Below are 20,670 nucleotides of genomic sequence, written 5' to 3' on the forward strand. Positions count from 1 at the left end.
CCCTGTTTTGGCCTCTTTACACTGGCTCCCTGTGCAGCATAGAATTGATTTTAAGATTTTGCTTGTAACTTACAAGCCCCTGTATGGATTAGCACCTAGTTATTTGCTGGAGTTACTGACCCGGTATCTTCTGCACTCTGAGATCACAGGGTGCGGGGCTGCTGGTTATTCCTAGGGTCAACAAAAGCAACACGGAAGGTAGGGCTTTTTCTTGTAGAGCTCCTAAATTATGGAATGCTCTGCCTTCGTTTGTCAGGGAAGGTGGGACCCTTACAGTTTTCAAGTCAAGACTAAAAATGCACTTTTATAAAATAGCTTTCTTAGTGGGTTTTAATGTAACTTTTAAATTGCTGCTTTTGTATTGTGTGTACAGTTATTTAAATCTGTTATTTAAATGGTCTGACTGTGGCAGTTGTATGTGTGACATGCTATACAAATGTATTGTGGTTTGTTCTTTTTTCTGCTCTGTACTGTGCAGTGCTTTGCGATGCTTTTGTATAAAAAGTGCTATATAAATGCAATAAATATATAAAAATATATAACACTAATGAACATTTTTTTATGGCGTGTCCACAGAAAGGGCTGTTATGTCACCTGACTGTTTGGGCCCATCCCTGTTTTTGTGATCGCTTGAGACAGGGTGGAGGGAGTGTTCAGGTTGGGTTTGAGGTGTGTTTCCAAAGCTCTCACTGTGCTTGCCAGCATTGTAACCACTGCTATCGTTCCTTCTCTGTCACCTTATCTTTCGGGAGAACTAAATTCACAAGCACTGACATTTGAGAAAAAGAGCTGGAAAAATGGGTTCCTCTTCTTAACAAAACAAATAAATGAATTAGTTGTTCATTGAATGGACACTAGAGGATGCTACTCCGAAAGCAGGGGGTTTGTAGTTCACAGCACTCTCAGCACAGTCTTTCAAAGGATTTATCACTTGTTGTTTTATGGGACTTATGTGTTGTACTGGGCTCGCCAAAGGTAACAGCAGGGGCTTTGCAAGAGAGTTTGACAGCTCAGACTCTAGTAGGGGCTTTGCAAGAGAGTTTGACAGCTCAGACACTAGTAGGGGCTTTGCAAGAGAGTTTGACAGCTCAGACACTAGTAGGGGCTTTGCAAGAGAGTTTGACAGCTCAGACACTAGTAGGGGCTTTGCAAGAGAGTTTGACAGCTCAGACACTAGTAGGGGATTTGCAAGAGAGTTTGACAGCTCAGACACTAGTAGGGGATTTGCAAGAGAGTTTGACAGCTCAGACACTAGTAGGGGCTTTGCAAGAGAGTTTGACAGCTCAGACACTAGTAGGGGTTTTGCAAGAGAGTTTGACAGCTCAGACACTTTTATTATTGCTCAAAGAGAGCTAGGTGTTTGTTTTGTTTATTTTGTTTTTGTATTGTTTATTAAAAATTGTGCAACCGTGCTTTAAAATTCCATTCCTGTGTGTGTTAGGTCATGTTTTAAAGGGGCAACGAACCGCGGAGAGGTGCGATTCTTTCACTATATATACAGACGTGCTCAAATTTGTTGGTACCCTTACAGCTCATTGAAATAATGCTTCATTCCTCCTGAAAAGTGATGAAATTAAAAGCTATTTTATCATGTATACTTGCATGCCTTTGGTATGTCATAGAATAAAGCAAAGAAGCTGTGAAAAGAGATGAATTATTGCTTATTCTGCAAAGATATTCTAAAATGGCCTGGACACATTTGTTGGTACCCCTTAGAAAAGATAATAAATAATTGGATTATAGTGATATTTCAAACTAATTAGTTTCTTTAATTAGTATCACACATGTCTCCAATCTTGTAATCAGTCATTCAGCCTATTTAAATGGAGAAAAGTAGTCACTGTGCTGTTTGGTATCATTGTGTGCACCACACTGAACATGGACCAGAGAAAGCAAAGGAGAGAGTTGTCTGAGGAGATCAGAAAGAAAATAGACAAGCATGGTAAAGGTAAAGGCTACAAGACCATCTCCAAGCAGCTTGATGTTCCTGTGACAACAGTTGCAGATATTATTAAGAAGTTTAAGGTCCATGGAACTGTAGCCAACCTCCCTGGGCGCGGCCGCAAGAGGAAAATCGACCCCACATTGAACAGAAGGATAGTGCGAATGGTAGAAAAAGAACCAAGGATAACTGCCAAAGAGATACAAGCTGAACTCCAAGGTGAAGGTACGTCAGTTTCTGATCGCACCATCCGTCGCTTTTTGAGCGAAAGTGGGCTCCATGGAAGAAGACCCAGGAGGACTCCACTTTTGAAAGAAAAACATAAAAAAAGCCAGACTGGAATTTGCTAAAATGCATATTGACAAGCCACAATCCTTCTGGGAGAATGTCCTTTGGACAGATGAGTCAAAACTGGAGCTTTTTGGCAAGTCACATCAGCTCTATGTTCAAAGACGAAAAAATGAAGCTTTCAAAGAAAAGAACACCATACCTACAGTGAAACATGGAGGAGGCTCGGTTATGTTTTGGGGCTGCTTTGCTGTGCCTGGCACAGGGTGCCTTGAATCTGTGCAGGGCACAATGAAATCTCAAGACTATCAAGGCATTCTGGAGCGAAACGTACTGCCCAGTGTCAGAAAGCTCTGTCTCAGTCGCAGGTCATGGGTCCTCCAACAGGATAATGACCCAAAACACACAGCTAAAAGCACCCATGAGAATGGATAAGAACAAAACATTGGACTATTCTGAAGTGGCCTTCTATGAGTCCTGATCTGAATCCTATCGAACATCTATGGAAAGAGCTGAAACTTGCAGTCTGGAGAAGGCACCCATCAAACCTGAGACAGCTGGAGCAGTTTGCTCAGGAAGAGTGGGCCACACTACCTGTTAACAGGTGCAGAAGTCTCATTGAGAGCTACAGAAAACGTTTGATTGCAGTGATTGCCTCTAAAGGTTGTGCAACAAAATATTAGGTTAGGGGTCCCATCATTTTTGTCCATGCCATTTTCATTTGTTTTCTTATTTACAATATTATGTTGAATAAAAAATCAAAAGCAAAGTCTGATTTCTATTAAATATGGAATAAACAATGGTGGATGCCAATTACTTTTGTCAGTTTCAAGTTATTTCAGAGAAAATTGTGCATTCTTCGTTTTTTGTGGAGGGGTACCAACAAATTTGAGCACGTCTGTATATATATATATATATATATATATATATATATATATATATATATATAATTTGGTGACGTTTGTACGTATATAAGTAGAATTTCTTAGCACACCAGGAAAAAGAACACTGCACAAACTTCACTCCCTTTCCACAGTGGAAACAAGTTAATTGAAAAATTGTCAGCCCAATAAAATCCTCCCTTGAATATAGCGATGGCATTCCTGTGTTCCCGCTGTGTTTGCTCATCACCATGGGGACCTTGCAAGGCAGAATGCAGCTGTGCTGTGCGTGGGTTTGCATTCCGTATGGTAGGTTTGCATTTACTTGGTAGCGACAGAACTGGAGAAGGCTCACCATTAAAAAGGCTGCAATTGCATTCAGATGTGATTCGTGAGTCCTAAACCACAAGGCTTTACTATAGGAGAATAGAAGGCTCAGTGATAGCAATAAGTTCACTATCACTTCCAAATGTCATTACTGCAGTCATTCAGGCAGATGCTACTGTAAGAGAGAGCGTGTTTGCAAAAAGTGAATCTGGTAAAATCACCTTTAGATGATTGTTCATCATAGCTGGGTTATTTTAGTCTTTTGTGGACTTATTAGAATAAAAGGCAATACGGGAGTCGGCTGCTGTAATATTCTTTTTATTCTTATTATCCAATGCAGACTGGTGGTACACAGTAACAGGGGCGTGGTCTGTAGCAGAGTGGTTATTATATATTCAGAAGGTCTGCTGTATAGTACCTCATTTCTATGGAAATCCAATTTGAGTGCGCTCCAGTTGGTCTGAATTCTCCCAGAACTCGAGTTGGTGAAAAAGGAGGCGTTTCCATGGATTTCCAAGTTACCCGAGTTATCACAAGAGTTGGGCAGGAAATACCTGCCAGTTAAAGGTCAAGATGTGCATTCGCTGCAGATGGTATTACAGTCAAATTGTCAATGATTGAAAAGATAAATCCATCTAGATATTATTTTGCATTGTTTCACGCAGTACATATACCTCTGGCAGACTGGTATGCAGAGCAGGGAAAGAAGCTCTGGACGAGGGAAGTAATGTGTCAGATGTCAAAGTGGATATGAGAATGGCAGTGATGAAGCCAATTTGCTTGAAAACATAAAAAGTAGACCGGACATTTCCATCAAAGGATTAAAAAAATTAGGAATTGATCATGCAATCAGAAACCCAGAAGCAGTGTAAACCGCACCTGTTCCTTTTATGTGAAACATTTTTCGTGTTCTTTTTTTTTTCTTTTACAAGGGTTTATGTAACAGCCAAAATTGTTTATGCCAGACTTGCTAGAAAGTCTGTAGGAAAATGGTTGATTGTTATTGTTGATATGTTTTAGATATTACTAAAGACACCCACTGTCTAACTGATTAGAAGGCCTTCTTTGTTGCTGTCCAAGTTGCTGCAGTGACCTTGTAGATGCTGCTGTAACGAGTTGCTGCTAATGAGATACTGTTTAAGCAGACAGATTTCATTAAGTAAACATTTATTTGAATCTTTTTGGAATTAAAAATATAAATGCAAAACTGCGTTGCATTTTTCTTTGTGACCATGCTAAGTGAAAAACGTCAATTCAGAAATCGTCAAAATCCCCCAAGGCAGAAAACCCATCGAATTTAATACCAGCCACAATGTCCTGTTATTCAGTATGTTCCCGCCCCCTACAACATTTTTGATTGACATTTAGTGATGTAATTTCCTCCCAGCCCAAATTCCGACTCTAGAATTCAGGCCAGCCCCAGTAGTGAAATCAGACCACAGAATTTGGGCTCCCGTCTGAACTGGGAGCCAACTCTAGTAATTTAAAAACATGGAGGAGGTGTGGGGCGCAACTGGAGCACGTACCCGGGTTATGGGGTTCATGGAAACGTGGTATAGAAGTATGCATGTGAAGTATGATCATTTTGTGATTTAACTTTGGTTATCCATCTGGCCATGTATGGCGGGTCTGCAGGTTATGGTGCAAGGATATAGCAAGCTCTTTCCTGATTGGCTGTTTAATCTATGTATTATAATGTTAAGTTGTATCTGGCAAGTGTATTTCCAGGGCTGTCTTTAGGGACCTGGTTTGGGTCTCAGTTAACCTTGCATTAAAGATCACCAGTATAGAAGGACCATCTGTGTATGGATGACCACTCCAATGAATCTCATCCACATGTTAAATCATCTGTCTGTATAGACCAGCTGTCTATAGATAACTTTTAGATGGTCCCTTGGGAAGTCATTATAAGCAACCTCAATGCATTAGCTGAAAGACTGATGTAACCTTACTAAATAAACTCCCTTCTTTCAAATGAGTTGTAATGCGCGTCAGTGCAGATGCCAGGTTTGTATCATCAGCTAACTCTGACAGCATAGTCATTGGATATTTCTATCAAACTCCCACCCCCCTCATCGTATGTACAGACGCAGGGGAATAAACTGACATATTCAAGCAGGAGGAACAGACTGTTCGAAACTTCAAAAAGGAGAGATTCCAGGCAGAGCAATTCAAACAGCATCTTCTCTTCCCCTCCATTCCTCCTTCGTTCTCGCTCCTCTCTCCTCTCCTTCTCTTCTTCCATGAAGATCCTACCTGGTATGTTGAGATCTCAGGCAGATTGTGTGTGTGCACACGTGTGTGTGTGCGTGTGTGTAACTTTAAGAGTTTGAAAGGACACACTAGCTGTGTCAGCCGTCTATTTCGAAGCCAAATGTTTTCCATTTTTACACATGGCCAACTTGAATTATGTTGAATGTGCTTTTTGTTTTATTTTTAAACACCACTGCGTGTGACTGCAGCCCTTCCTGTTTGGCGATAGCATTTCGCTGTTATTTATTTGCATGCAGAGGGTGGAGGCAGGACTTTGATTCCTAACCAGATATTAGTCCAATGCACACACCTAACATGCTAGCATATATTTCTTTTTAGACAGTATCACTTTCCTTTATGTTCTGAGGGATGTAATCAATGTATTTGTTTAATAAAACAACTGAACTAAAATCTTCCCCCCAAAAATGTTGTGGTTTATTTGGGGAAAAAGCTCCCTTCTAAGAGAAGTTTTGTTGTGTCACTGTTTGGAAGTGAGCAAGTGAGCTTTAGTGTTGCCTGGGAGCTGTGCTAAGGTGCGAAGGTGTGAGACGATGTGAGCAGTAGGGTCCGGCTGACCGACAGGGGATTCCTCGCATTGGTTCTATTTTTAAAGGCTTTATTTTACGACGCAGTCGTCACTGGAAGAACTGGTTGTCATCTGTGGAACTGTGAGGCACCTTTCATAATATCCAGGCAGGAGGAAGACAGCATCTAGTTTCATTTAGCCTGGAGCTTAATACATGTTAGACCACATAGGCTGATTGAAAGGAAGCATTTGCTTGTTGATTTTCCAAAAGCATTTTTTAGACCTTAGCCATTTGTTAAGAGAGAAAGGGAAGGAAAGTTAGAGAAGGAAAATAGTCTGAAGAAATAAAGACAACAAGAAAAAACTAGCCAAGAAAAACTATATACAAAGCTAGGACAAGGCTAGTCGTGTAATGGAAAAAAGAAAGTAAAGGGATCTAGTAAAAGTAACAGGACAGACGAAATATAACGAAAGAAAGGGACAAGTGTAAAGTTGCTAGACTAGGTATTTACTCACACTCCAGCTACCAAAGCAGAGACACGTTGATAGAACAGAGGCTCGTATATTATTTACTGAGACAGAAAGCAGTGGCTCTGCAGCCTGCTGTAATAAAAATGTGATGGTGGTCCACTATGAAAGGCACTATATAAAATAAAGATTGATTGGTGCAGGGAGGAAGGATTTGTTGAGAAAGTGAAGCTGAAACACTTGAGCAACACACTGTATTTGCATTGCAGACTGAGGTGCTACAAGAAAAGCAAAGCACTGGGAACTATACAAACTAGAGGAAGGGAACAACAGGGCCACCAGTGAGGAAATATCTGTGTGTGTGTGTGGGGGGGGGGCTTCTTTCTCTCTGTCGCGCTCTTGTGTCTTTCTCCTGGCTGAGAGCAAGCAAATTCTGCTTTGCTTAACAAAAAAAAACACAAAAAAACCCTTGTCCCACCTGTAGCCGGCCTGCTGTGTTGAGCTAAAGTGTCAGTGTTTCATAGCAGACCTTGCACATTAACCCATACAAAAATGTGTGTTGACTTTGAGTAGAGCACACAAGCAAGTATAGTGGTAGATGCTTTGTTATAACTGTATTGGTTTTTATTGGATTGTTTTAAGGTGTGGACTTTTCTTTTGGGTTTGCTGGATTAGATAGTGTGTTGATATATAAGGGGGTGTTGGACACCACTCTTCACTGTGTTATTATGAGGACTCTATTGTAAATGAGGATTCACTGTGTTATTATGAGGACTCTATTGTAAATGAGGATTCACTGTGTTATTATGAGGACTCTATTGTAAATGAGGATTCACTGTGTTATTATGAGGACTTGTACCCTTCCCATTTTGGATCTTATTATAGTTTCCATAAGTTTACATATAATAGAAGTCAGGCTTATTGGTCTGTAGTTACCTGGTTGGGTTTTGTCTCCCTTGTTGTGGATCAGTATTACATTTGCAATTCTCCAGTCTGTCGGTACAACCCCTGTGTCAAGAGACTGCTGCATGATCTTGGTTAGCGGTTTGTAAATAACTTCTTTCATTTCTTTGAGTACTATTGGGAGGATCTCATCTGGCCCAGGGGATTTGTTTATTTTAAGAGCTCCGAGTCCCTTTTGATTTGCCTACTTTTGGGACGCATTTGTTTTGCGCCTGTAGTACTACATTTTTTAAAAATAGCCATCCTTTCTCTGTGGATGTTTTCTCTAGTTGATTCCAATCTACTTCTGTTAGTCTCTGTTTCATTCCTTCATAGTTTGCCTTTTTCAAATTGTAAACCTTAGCTTTAGTCATTTACTTTTGGGGTTTTAACTAGTACAGGCCCACATGCAGCTGCCTTTGCCAGTTAAAATAAACCAATGTGGGTGCCTCAAAAAGTTTCACTTCCCCTTTGGAAGGTGTGTGTTTCCTGGATACCATCATAACAGCAATCTTCTTTTCCCCACCATACCTGGTTTCCATGGAAATATGAGGGTCAACATGGCAACCATTGTCTGGGTACTTCAGGAATGCCACCCATTTTCAGTCAGCCTTGGCTTGTAATGTCTGGTTGGAAAGGATTCTGGAAAGTGCTATGTGGTTGCACAGTGTGATCTTGTTTTATTTTGTAGTCTTTTTTTAAAGGGACTATGAGTGCATTCCTTGTAATACAAACCCTGTCCAGGTGTACAGCAAGCATGCACACGTGCAACAGAAGAGGACTGGCTTTTTTTATTGGTTAGAATCTCTTAGCATTCTCTTTGCATTATTACTCAATAATGAAGTGATGCTAAAACCCAGCGAGCATAAGAGATGTGGAAAGATTTAGGACCTGCTGGATAGCAAGGAGGGCGCCAGCAGTAACAATCAAACACAAAGGCAGGAATGTGATTTTCATGTCATTATCAGTACTGCTCGGACTAGTGTGAGTTATGAAGTGGTGTAAGATACTGTCGCTATGCCAGCTCTGATCAATGACTAGTTTCCGAAAGGTACAAGGTTGGCTATAGGGGTTCACTGGCACTGCTCTTGCATAGAGCCTCATGTAGTGGCTGACAAACAGAATTCACTGAATATGCTTCAACAATTACTTTAGGCTGTCAGACTATCTTCATACCATTTTTGAATGATGGCTTATTTATTATCACCTACTGCATCCTAAATCATCGGGTTTTTTTTTACGAGCTTTTCTGATGAGATTTACTCTTACAACATCATAAAGGTTGACAGCATTGATGACTTGAGCCTGTAGATCATAGTGCATCACTTCGACAAACAGCTGTTACTGTCTGAGGTGCATCGCTTCAATAAACAGCTGTTAGTGTCTGAGGTGCATCGCTTCAATAAACAGCTGTTACTGTCTGAGGTGCATCGCTTCAACAAACAGCTGTTACTGTCTGAGGTGCATCGCTTCAATAAACAGCTGTTACTGTCTGAGGTGCATCGCTTCAATAAACAGCTGTTACTGTCTGAGGTGCATCGCTTCAATAAACAGCTGTTACTGTCTGAGGTGCATCGCTTCAATAAACAGCTGTTACTGTCTGAGGTGCATCGCTTCAATAAACAGCTGTTACTGTCTGAGGTGCATCGCTTCAATAAACAGCTGTTAGTGTCTGAGGTGCATCGCTTCAATAAACAGCTGTTACTGTCTGAGGTGCATCGCTTCAATAAACAGCTGTTACTGTCTGAGGTGCATCGCTTCGACAAACAGCTGTTACTGTCTGAGGTGCATCGCTTCAATAAACAGCTGTTACTGTCTGAGGTGCATCGCTTCAATAAACAGCTATTACTGTCTGAGGTGCATCGCTTCAACAAACAGCTGTTACTGTCTGAGGTGCATCGCTTCAATAAACAGCTGTTACTGTCTGAGGTGCATCGCTTCAATAAACAGCTGTTACTGTCTGAGGTGCATCGCTTCAATAAACAGCTGTTACTGTCTGAGGTGCATCGCTTCAATAAACAGCTGTTACTGTCTGAGGTGCATCGCTTCAATAAACAGCTGTTACTGTCTGAGGTGCATCGCTTCAATAAACAGCTGTTACTGTCTGAGGTGCATCGCTTCAATAAACAGCTGTTAGTGTCTGAGGTGCATCGCTTCAATAAACAGCTGTTAGTGTCTGAGGTGCATCGCTTCAATAAACAGCTGTTACTGTCTGAGGTGCATCGCTTCAATAAACAGCTGTTACTGTCTGAGGTGCATCACTTCGACAAACAGCTGTTACTGTCTAAGGTGTATCGCTTCAACAAACAGCTGTTACTGTCTGAGGTGCATCGCTTCAACAAACAGCTGTTACTGTCTGAGGTGCATCGCTTCAATAAACAGCTGTTAGTGTCTGAGGTGCATCGCTTCAACAAACAGCTGTTACTGTCTAAGGTGTATCGCTTCAACAAACAGCTGTTACTGTCTGAGGTGCATCGCTTCAACAAACAGCTGTTACTGTCTGAGGTGCATCGCTTCAATAAACAGCTGTTACTGTCTGAGGTGCATCACTTCGACAAACAGCTGTTACTGTCTAAGGTGTATCGCTTCAACAAACAGCTGTTACTGTCTGAGGTGCATCGCTTCAACAAACAGCTGTTACTGTCTGAGGTGCATCGCTTCAATAAACAGCTGTTAGTGTCTAAGGTGCATCGCTTCAATAAACAGCTGTTAGTGTCTGAGGTGCATCGCTTCAATAAACAGCTGTTACTGTCTGAGGTGCATCGCTTCAATAAACAGCTGTTACTGTCTGAGGTGCATCGCTTCAATAAACAGCTGTTACTGTCTGAGGTGCATCGCTTCAATAAACAGCTGTTACTGTCTGAGGTGCATCGCTTCAATAAACAGCTGTTACTGTCTGAGGTGCATCGCTTCAATAAACAGCTGTTACTGTCTGAGGTGCATCGCTTCAATAAACAGCTGTTACTGTCTGAGGTGCATCGCTTCAATAAACAGCTGTTACTGTCTGAGGTGCATCGCTTCAATAAACAGCTGTTACTGTCTGAGGTGCATCGCTTCAATAAACAGCTGTTACTGTCTGAGGTGCATCGCTTCAATAAACAGCTGTTAGTGTCTGAGGTGCATCGCTTCAATAAACAGCTGTTACTGTCTGAGGTGCATCGCTTCAATAAACAGCTGTTACTGTCTGAGGTGCATCGCTTCGACAAACAGCTGTTACTGTCTGAGGTGCATCGCTTCAATAAACAGCTGTTACTGTCTGAGGTGCATCGCTTCAATAAACAGCTGTTACTGTCTGAGGTGCATCGCTTCAACAAACAGCTGTTACTGTCTGAGGTGCATCGCTTCAATAAACAGCTGTTACTGTCTGAGGTGCATCGCTTCAATAAACAGCTGTTACTGTCTGAGGTGCATCGCTTCAATAAACAGCTGTTACTGTCTGAGGTGCATCGCTTCAATAAACAGCTGTTACTGTCTGAGGTGCATCGCTTCAATAAACAGCTGTTACTGTCTGAGGTGCATCGCTTCAATAAACAGCTGTTAGTGTCTGAGGTGCATCGCTTCAATAAACAGCTGTTACTGTCTGAGGTGCATCGCTTCAATAAACAGCTGTTACTGTCTGAGGTGCATCACTTCGACAAACAGCTGTTACTGTCTAAGGTGTATCGCTTCGACAAACAGCTGTTACTGTCTGAGGTGCATCGCTTCAACAAACAGCTGTTACTGTCTGAGGTGCATCGCTTCAATAAACAGCTGTTAGTGTCTGAGGTGCATCGCTTCAACAAACAGCTGTTACTGTCTAAGGTGTATCGCTTCAACAAACAGCTGTTACTGTCTGAGGTGCATCGCTTCAACAAACAGCTGTTACTGTCTGAGGTGCATCGCTTCAATAAACAGCTGTTACTGTCTGAGGTGCATCACTTCGACAAACAGCTGTTACTGTCTAAGGTGTATCGCTTCAACAAACAGCTGTTACTGTCTGAGGTGCATCGCTTCAACAAACAGCTGTTACTGTCTGAGGTGCATCGCTTCAATAAACAGCTGTTAGTGTCTAAGGTGCATCGCTTCAATAAACAGCTGTTAGTGTCTGAGGTGCATCGCTTCAATAAACAGCTGTTACTGTCTGAGGTGCATCGCTTCAATAAACAGCTGTTACTGTCTGAGGTGCATCGCTTCAATAAACAGCTGTTACTGTCTGAGGTGCATCGCTTCAATAAACAGCTGTTACTGTCTGAGGTGCATCGCTTCAATAAACAGCTGTTACTGTCTGAGGTGCATCGCTTCAATAAACAGCTGTTACTGTCTGAGGTGCATCGCTTCAATAAACAGCTGTTACTGTCTGAGGTGCATCGCTTCAATAAACAGCTGTTACTGTCTGAGGTGCATCGCTTCAATAAACAGCTGTTACTGTCTGAGGTGCATCGCTTCAACAAACAGCTGTTACTGTCTGAGGTGGATTCTCAGGCCCTTACAAAGGTGTAGCAGCATGCTTGAATCTGATAAGATATTCTTGGCACTACAGTTCAACACACACAAACTATTTACACAGAAATGTCCAGCCTTCATGCATTACTAGCATGTCTTTTTCTGTTGTCTCTGGATTCTGCCTTCAGGAATATATACTAGATGCAGTCAATGAAAAGATCAAAGGCTCTTTTTAAATGGATTTTTTATAAGTAGAGGAACGTGACAACGAGGACCGTTTTGAAGGAAATTAGAAAACATTCCAGCTTTGTGAAATATTTATGTCATTATTTGACTAGTCCTGGTGCTGAAGTCTCCCTTTAAAACAGGAATTCAGAGACATTTTAAAATGGGCTGGCAGTTGATAGCAGCAGTGTTGAGTAGTGGTTAGGGCTCTGGACTCTTATAACAATTGTAAGTCGCCCTGGATAAGGGCGTCTGCTAAGAAATAAATAATAATGAAATAATTATAAGGGGGGATTCCGCTGTAAGGCAGACCTGTTTAAATTTGCCAACACCCTGCGATATTTATAGGAATGCTTTCAACGAATTAGAGTATAGGAGCTATTATTGTTGTACCTGTTGAATATCCTCTTATGTATGTCATCAGTTACATACTGTATGGTAGGATATTAAACAGGTAAGTCAATGCAATAAAGTATCAGTTTAAGGGGCAGTATTGCGGCCAATGTGATGCTGTTAGTTTAGCTATTCCAGATAACATTGTTTTATCATCCTGTATTGTGTGAAATGATTGGTGTTTCAGTGGCTGACAGTCATGTTAAGATTAGATCTGTGTGTTTGAGTGGGTGACCTAAAAGCTGAACACTAAATGCAAATAAGATGACTCTGGAATGGGATGCCATGCAATAGGGGGAGTGGAAACAGAAACAGGTCAATGCCCTTTACTACTGTATACGTGGAAGCAAACAATAACTTGTGCTTTCAAACCGTGATTTCATTATCCGTGTGAAATATACAGTATCTATGGAAGCTAATACAGTAGTTATTTTCACTCTGAAATCACTGTTTGTGTAAGGGTTAAGTATTTTCCGCATGCCTTCAACGAAATCGTAACAATGTATTGTTTAAATGTTGCACCAAATCATTGTACTTTTCTAGACAGTGTACAAAGTGTATCAAAATTGGTAAATTATAAAATGCGTGTTTTAAAGTCAAGCTAAACGCAGGAGTGCGTAGCGTAAGAACGCCTGGTAGTCGTAAATCCTGTCGTTACCGGTAAGTCTTTGAAAACCACTTCTCATCTCATTGAAAACCAACTGCCAGGCAGGGCGGCGACACCAGCAGGACCCTACTGCTGCTGCTGTTTTTATATAGCTGGGGAGGGTCGACTTATCCAAAAAGGGAGTGTGGCTTTTATTCTTCAGAGGAACTGGCAGTACTTTCAAAGGAAATACAAGTAATGCAATTGGATACAGCAGCATGCGGGTTTTTTTTTTCTTCCTGTAATGCAAAACAGTCTCATGCAGTAGGCGGGGGATTCCGTGGTAGGCGGGCAGTAGTACATTCTGTACAAGTCGACTAAAGTCCAGCGCAGTGAGGAATCAGCGCCCCATTACAGGAATAGAGGGTCCCCCATATATTGCAGAAGCGACCATGAAACGACGAATGGTTTACGAGAGGGCAGACTACGTGCACGAGATGGCCGTGCACGAGCGTAGCTGTTACCTGTACAACAAGATGTGCTGTGCAAGTAAGTGCGCCTGCCATCATCCCCGTGTGGGACTTGAGAAGGAAGGACGGGGAGGTTCACCAAAAAGGGGCCGGTGTTTGGATAATCTCTTAACTTAGCTAGCTTCTGTATGGAGTATCCAGCCAGCGTGCAGATCAAAATGCCTTGACTGAAATCGTTTTTCTTGTTATTATTATTATTATTATTATTATTATTATTATTATTATTATTATTATTATTATTATTATTTTTTCAGAACAAAACATTAATATAAATGTGAATCATATGTTAGCTATTTAATACAGTGCTAAGAAGTAAAAAAAAAAAAAAAAAAAAAAGTAAACGTGTCAGCTATACTGTACATACTAGTTTACAATAAACATGCTGTTAGGGGCAGGGTTTGAGTACTCAGGTTGACTCAATCATTTCAGAAGTAGGTATTTGCAGTAGTGAATTTGGGGGGGGTGGGGGGTATAGTATTAGAACCACATATTTAATGTTCCTAAGAACAGGAGTAGGACCAGTCAAAATAAAAACTCATTGTGAGGCAGAGTCTTCAAGTAGAAGTGTGGTAAAAATACGCTGCATCTTATTTCAGGCCCTGCACAGCTTGTCCAAAGAGCTTCTCAGTTACAGGAGCACATTCACTTCTTGCGTTAGAGACTACTTTTAAATTGTACTGAAGATCTCAGGAATTGCTTATACAAAAATACAACTACAGTGCCTTGCGAAAGTATTCGGCCCCCTTGAACTTTGCGACCTTTTGCCACATTTCAGGCTTCAAACATAAAAACTGTAATTTTTTGTGAAGAATCAACAAGAAGTGGGACACAATCATGAAGTGGAACGAAATTTATTGGATATTTCAAACTTTTTTAACAAATAAAAAACGGAAAAATTGGGCGTGCAAAATTATTCAGCCCCCTTAAGTTAATACTTTGTAGTGCCACCTTTTGCTGTGATTACAGCTGTAAGTCGCTTGGGGTATGTCTCTATCAGTTTTGCACATCGAGAGACTGAAATTTTTGCCCATTCCTCCTTGCAAAACAGCTCGAGCTCAGTGAGGTTGGATGGAGAGCATTTGTGAACAGCAGTTTTCAGTTCTTTCCACAGATTCTCGATTGGATTCAGGTCTGGACTTTGACTTGGCCATTCTAACACCTGGATATGTTTATTTGTGAACCATTCCATTGTAGATTTTGCTTTATGTTTTGGATCATTGTCTTGTTGGAAGACAAATCTCCATCCCAGTCTCAGGTCTTTTGCAGACTCCATCAGGTTTTCTTCCAGAATGGTCCTGTATTTGGCTCCATCCACCTTTCCATCAATTTTAACCATCTTCCCTGTCCCTGCTGAAGAAAAGCAGGCCCAAACCATGATGCTGCCACCACCATATTTGACAGTGGGGATGGTGTGTTCAGTGTGATGAGCTGTGTTGCTTTTACGCCAAACATAACGTTTTGCATTGTTGCCAAAAAGTTCGATTTTGGTTTCATCTGACCAGAGCACCTTCTTCCACATGCTTGGTGTGTCTCCCAGGTGGCTTGTGGCAAACTGTAAACGACACTTTTTATGGATATCTTTAAGAAATGGCTTTCTTCTTGCCACTCTTCCATAAAGGCCAGATTTGTGCAGTATACGACTGATTGTTGTCCTATGGACAGAGTCTCCCACCTCAGCTGTAGATCTCTGCAGTTCATCCAGAGTGATCATGGGCCTCTTGGCTGCTTCTCTGATCAGTCTTCTCCTTGTATGAGCTGAAAGTTTAGAGGGACGGCCAGGTCTTGGTAGATTTGCAGTGGTCTGATACTCCTTCCATTTCAATATTATCGCTTGCACAGTGCTCCTTGGGATGTTTAAAGCTTGGGAAATCTTTTTGTATCCAAATCCGGCTTTAAACTTCTCCACAACAGTATCTCGGACCTGCCTGGTGTGTTCCTTGTTCTTCATGATGCTCTCTGCGCTTTAAACGGACCTCTGAGACTATCACAGTGCAGGTGCATTTATACGGAGACTTGATTACACACAGGTGGATTCTATTTATCATCATTAGTCATTTAGGTCAACATTGGATCATTCAGAGATCCTCACTGAACTTCTGGAGAGAGTTTGCTGCACTGAAAGTAAAGGGGCTGAATAATTTTGCACGCCCAATTTTTCAGTTTTTTATTTGTTAAAAAAGTTTGAAATATCCAATAAATTTCGTTCCACTTCATGATTGTGTCCCACTTGTTGTTGATTCTTCACAAAAAATTACAGTTTCATATCTTTATGTTTGAAGCCTGAAATGTGGCAAAAGGTCGCAAAGTTCAAGGGGGCCGAATACTTTCGCAAGGCACTGTATATTTTAAACTGTGTGAATAATAATAATAATAATAATAATAATAATAATAATAATAATAATAATAATAATAATACACTGAGTCTACCAAATAAGACATACAGAAGAAGAATAACTTTAGCATATCAGAGGCAGAAGTGTTAAAGGGACTAGGAGTTCTTAAAGTAAACAAATCCCCTGGGCCGGATGAGATCCTCCCAATAGTACTCAAAGAAATGAAAGAAGTTATTTACAAACCGCTAACCAAGATCATGCAACAGTCTCTTGACACGGGTTGTACTGACAGACTGGAGAATTGCAAACGTAATACCGATCCACAAACAGGGAGACAAAACCAAACCAGGTAAATACAGACCAATAAGCCTGACTTCTATTAAAAAAAAAAAAAAAAATATATATATATATATATATATATATATATATATATATATATATATATATATATATATATATATATATATATAATACAATATATCTGAGCATCTTGTTGGCCTTTTTTATAGCTTCCCCACATTGTCTAGATGAAGACATTTCTGAGTCAACATAAACTTCTAGGTCTTTTCCATGAATTCCTTCTTCAATTTCAGTATCTCCCATATGATATTTATAATGCACATTTTCATTGCCTGCGTACAGTACTTTTCTCTATTAAATGTCATTTGCCATGTGTCTGCCCAGTTCTGAATGCTGTATAGATCATTTTGAATGACCTTTGCTGCTGCAACAGTGTTTGCCACTCCTCCTATTTTTGTGTCGTCTGCAAATTTAACAAGTTTGTTTACTATACCAGAATCTAAATGATTAATGTAGATTAGGAATAGCAGAGGACCTAATACTGATCCCTGTGGTACAATACTGGTTACCTCGCTCCATTTTGGGGTTTCTCCTCTAAATTTGATTGATTGATTGATTGATTGGTTTCCTGTTCAGCTGCACCCAACTAATGGAAAGCAATATAAAACAATATGAAATGTACACCGACTCAGTGACCCATATTGAAAAAATGAAATTAAGTGACGGGAGTATAGATTCTTGGGCTACAGAGGCAGAAGTTATGGAGGCTGTAGACCTCCTAAATAGGCCCATACACGTATACATAGACTTAAAGAATAAGGACTGTTTTAAATACGAAGGCACAATAGAAACTATTAAAATTGAGAATGATCCAATTAATCTTTTGTACAACAATAACTATTTCTCAGTTATTGTATTTAAAGACAATGAAACCGGATGAAAGCCAGTGGCGTAATTAAGAAAGATAATCAAAATAAATCTAAAACAGTAAACATAAACCAGTTTAAAGTAAATAATAAAATGCAAAATAGAGAGTTAAACATGAAAAGGACAGAGAATTCACAACAGAAAGATAGGAGACCCAAAAATGGAAATGGTACCAAATACACTAAAGATAAGACAGAAGACTTTAACCACATCCCAAAAAGCAGTATTGAGTAAAGGACTTAAGTTTATACCAACAAAAAAATACATCAATAAAGATAAACTGGCCACTGAATTAAAGAAGTGGGAGAGACGCATGAGATTAGCAGAATATTTTTTCAGTGAAAATATCTCAGATTCAGAGGGTAGTTATGATCATGGGATTAAGGTTAATAGTACAAGCACATGGACTCCTCCGGATGGTTATATATGTATATTGAAGTAGTTAAACGACAAATAATAGTAGGACTAAAGAAAAAATGTAAACTTAATTTAACCAATATTGCAGAACAAGCTATGACTGAGTTGTTAAATGTTGATGATATAAGTATAAGACCAGCAGATAAAGGTTTGGGGATAGTGATAATGAACACAGATGACTATATGAAATCTGTAGAATGTGAATTAAATAATACAGATACATATGAAGAAGTTAAGAGGTTAAGGAAATTGCAGAGACTATACAATAAAGGCATTATATCAAAATAATGTTAAATAATACATGCAGCCACATAATGCAAGAACAAGCGTAGCAACAGGAAATCCTGAAATGCACAAAGAAAATCACCCTATGCGAATGATAGTCAGTACAATTGATAATCCAACACACATAATAGCTGAAATAACAGAAAAACAACTTAGGTCGCACGTTGAGAAATTACCAAGTTATGTTAAGGATACAACACAATTTTTAAAAAGATTTGAATCACTAAAGCACAACATTCCAGAGAATACAATTTTATTTTGCATGGATGTAAAATCCTTGTACCCAAGTGTCCCTCGTAAAGAAACTTTAGAAGCTTGTCAAAAAGCACTAGATAAATCAATACCAACAGCAGAGGTGCTGAACATGATCAACGTAGTTTTAGAAAACAGTTATTTTACATTTGTTGATAAGAATTACAAACAAAGCGATGGTACAGCAATAGGATCTAAATTAGGAATGCATTTTGCCAGTACACACATGGGGAAATGGGAAGAACAATTACTTAGAAAATCAGAAAGAGAACCTTTAGAATACATTTGGTTTGTAGATGATATTTTTGGGGTTTGGACACATGGAGAAGAATCTCTTTTCCAGTTTCATAAAATGGCAAATGAAATACACAGTAATATTAAGGTGGACCTTCGAAGGACAAGGAAAGAAATAGAATTTTTAGATATCATAGTAAAACTTGAAGAAGGTTCAATTGAGACTGACCTCTTCTGTAAACCTACTGACATGCACCAGTATTTACACATGTCCTCTGCTGAAAAGAAAGTGACTGTGTAAAACAAAGACATGTATTAAAAACACATCTTAGAAAAAGAGGATACAAAGAAAGAATTATAGAGACGGAGTTAAGAAAAGTGGATAAACTAAAAAAGAGATGATCTACTAGATTATAAAAATAGAGATAAAAAGGTCAAGAGAGTCCCATTAGTAATGACTTACTCTAATCTTTTGCCCAATATTTCTAAGATAGTTTGGAAATACTTGCGGATTCTATATAATTCAGAAAAATTAAAAAAAGTATTTCTTAAGGCCCCAGTTGTAGCATTCAAAAGAGAAGCTAATTTAGGTGATATTTTAGTTCACAGTAAACATAAAAGAATAATTGACAAAATAGGTTCTACGAACATGTGCACCAGTAGATGTAAAGTGTGTAAATACATGGACAAAAGTAAAAATATAATTAAACATAAGAACACCACATATCCACTAATATCTAATACCTACTGTAAAAATAGCAATGTTGTTTATGGAATAGCCTGCGAAAAATGTGATGAAATAAAATATGTTGGAGAGACTGGAACTACTTTATATAAAATAATTCAGAACCACCTTTCATTAATTAGAAATAAAAACAGTGAATGAACCAATAGTACAGCACTTCACCAGTCAAGGACATGACATAAATGATGTAAAGTTTGTAGTATTACAACAGCTGAAATTAGACAATGCGACATATGGAAGAATAAAAGAAAGTAAATGGATAAATAGACTGAACACGAAAAGAATGAACTAATTAACTTCAATAAATATATAACATTTAAATAAATAAATAAACTAAATTCATTCAAAAGTTGTGCATGCTGCTGTGCTGGGGAGGCCAAATCAAGACTGATCCTCAGAGCCAGCATTGCATGATAATATAAATATAAGTTTATATGAAATAATGTTAATTAGAATTAATACAGATTTAATCTATCTGGCACATGCTTGGTACTGCAGGTAGAGGGCAGCAGTCTCGTGGGATCTTGTGTGAATGCGCCAGTTTTTTTTTCTGTTTACCGGTATTGGTATTCCTGTGGTCCTGTGTACCATTGCCGGTACTCAGACCACAGACAACAGCGCCCTCTGCAGGCTAAAAGAAAACATAAAAAAATGATAAAACTGGGCACCAGTGCAGTGTTTTCAAATTAAACCTTCTGTCTCTCGTGTGTGTCAGTGAATTGCCCACCAATATATAATGTAAACTTGGTTAAAGCTACATGAAAAGAACAAACAAGAAAAAATATTTGTCCAGTTATAAAAAAGTATAAAAAGTAGCAAGTGTGTAAACCAGCATCTGTGATATCATTTAAACGCAGTGCACTGAAGTCGCCAGCAGAGGGAGTGCTGATTTTCAAGTAATACGATCTGTTGACAGGTGGGGATTCTCTGCGGTTTGCCCTGAACACACAAGGCTCAGAATCAGGGATTAGGAGCACGTCTGTGTCTCCCTGTTTTTACACGTTTCTGCAGCTACCTTAACCTGCCTCCAGAGAGAGATGTGTGCTGTCTTTAACAGAGCAGTGCTTCCCATGGGAATGTACTGCGATACTGTAGGCCTTTGGGTTGATTCATTCCCTGTAATGTATCGTTTTATTGTAATAGTTGATACAGACTTTCCAGCCTTTATAAGCAGGGAGCACATGTGCGTCTCATGGAAAATTTGAAAAAAAAAAAAAAATGGTAAAGCAGACTTTTATGTGCTTCGATCGCCTATCTGGATATGAGAGATGCATAAAACGAGTCCCTGCTCTGAGCCAGTTTAATTTGTTCTGAAAGTTCAGGGTGTAAAGTCTCCTGTGTTATCGAGGTCTGCATTCTGGTTCAAATGATTCATGCCATATCTATGTAATACA

General features: G+C 39.6%; 1 protein-coding gene across 6 annotated transcripts in view; it reads left to right on the forward strand.

The window, feature by feature from the left end:
* LOC117435816 (plectin-like) overlaps positions 1 to 20,670 on the forward strand; it is a 168,707-nt gene that overhangs the window by 57,354 nt on the left and 90,683 nt on the right. The window contains exon 1 of one of the 6 annotated variants that reach the window (XM_059009997.1): positions 13,667 to 13,802. The exons of the other annotated variants lie outside the window; for them this stretch is intronic. Within the exon in view, the coding sequence (XP_058865980.1) occupies positions 13,706 to 13,802 (97 nt within the window). The 5' untranslated portion in view covers positions 13,667 to 13,705. Of the gene's footprint in view, positions 1 to 13,666; positions 13,803 to 20,670 lie in introns of those variants that run through there. 6 annotated transcript variants of the gene reach the window in all.

The sequence above is a fragment of the Acipenser ruthenus genome, chromosome 3, assembly GCF_902713425.1.
Source record: "Acipenser ruthenus chromosome 3, fAciRut3.2 maternal haplotype, whole genome shotgun sequence".
Taxonomy (NCBI): Eukaryota; Metazoa; Chordata; class Actinopteri; order Acipenseriformes; family Acipenseridae; genus Acipenser; species Acipenser ruthenus.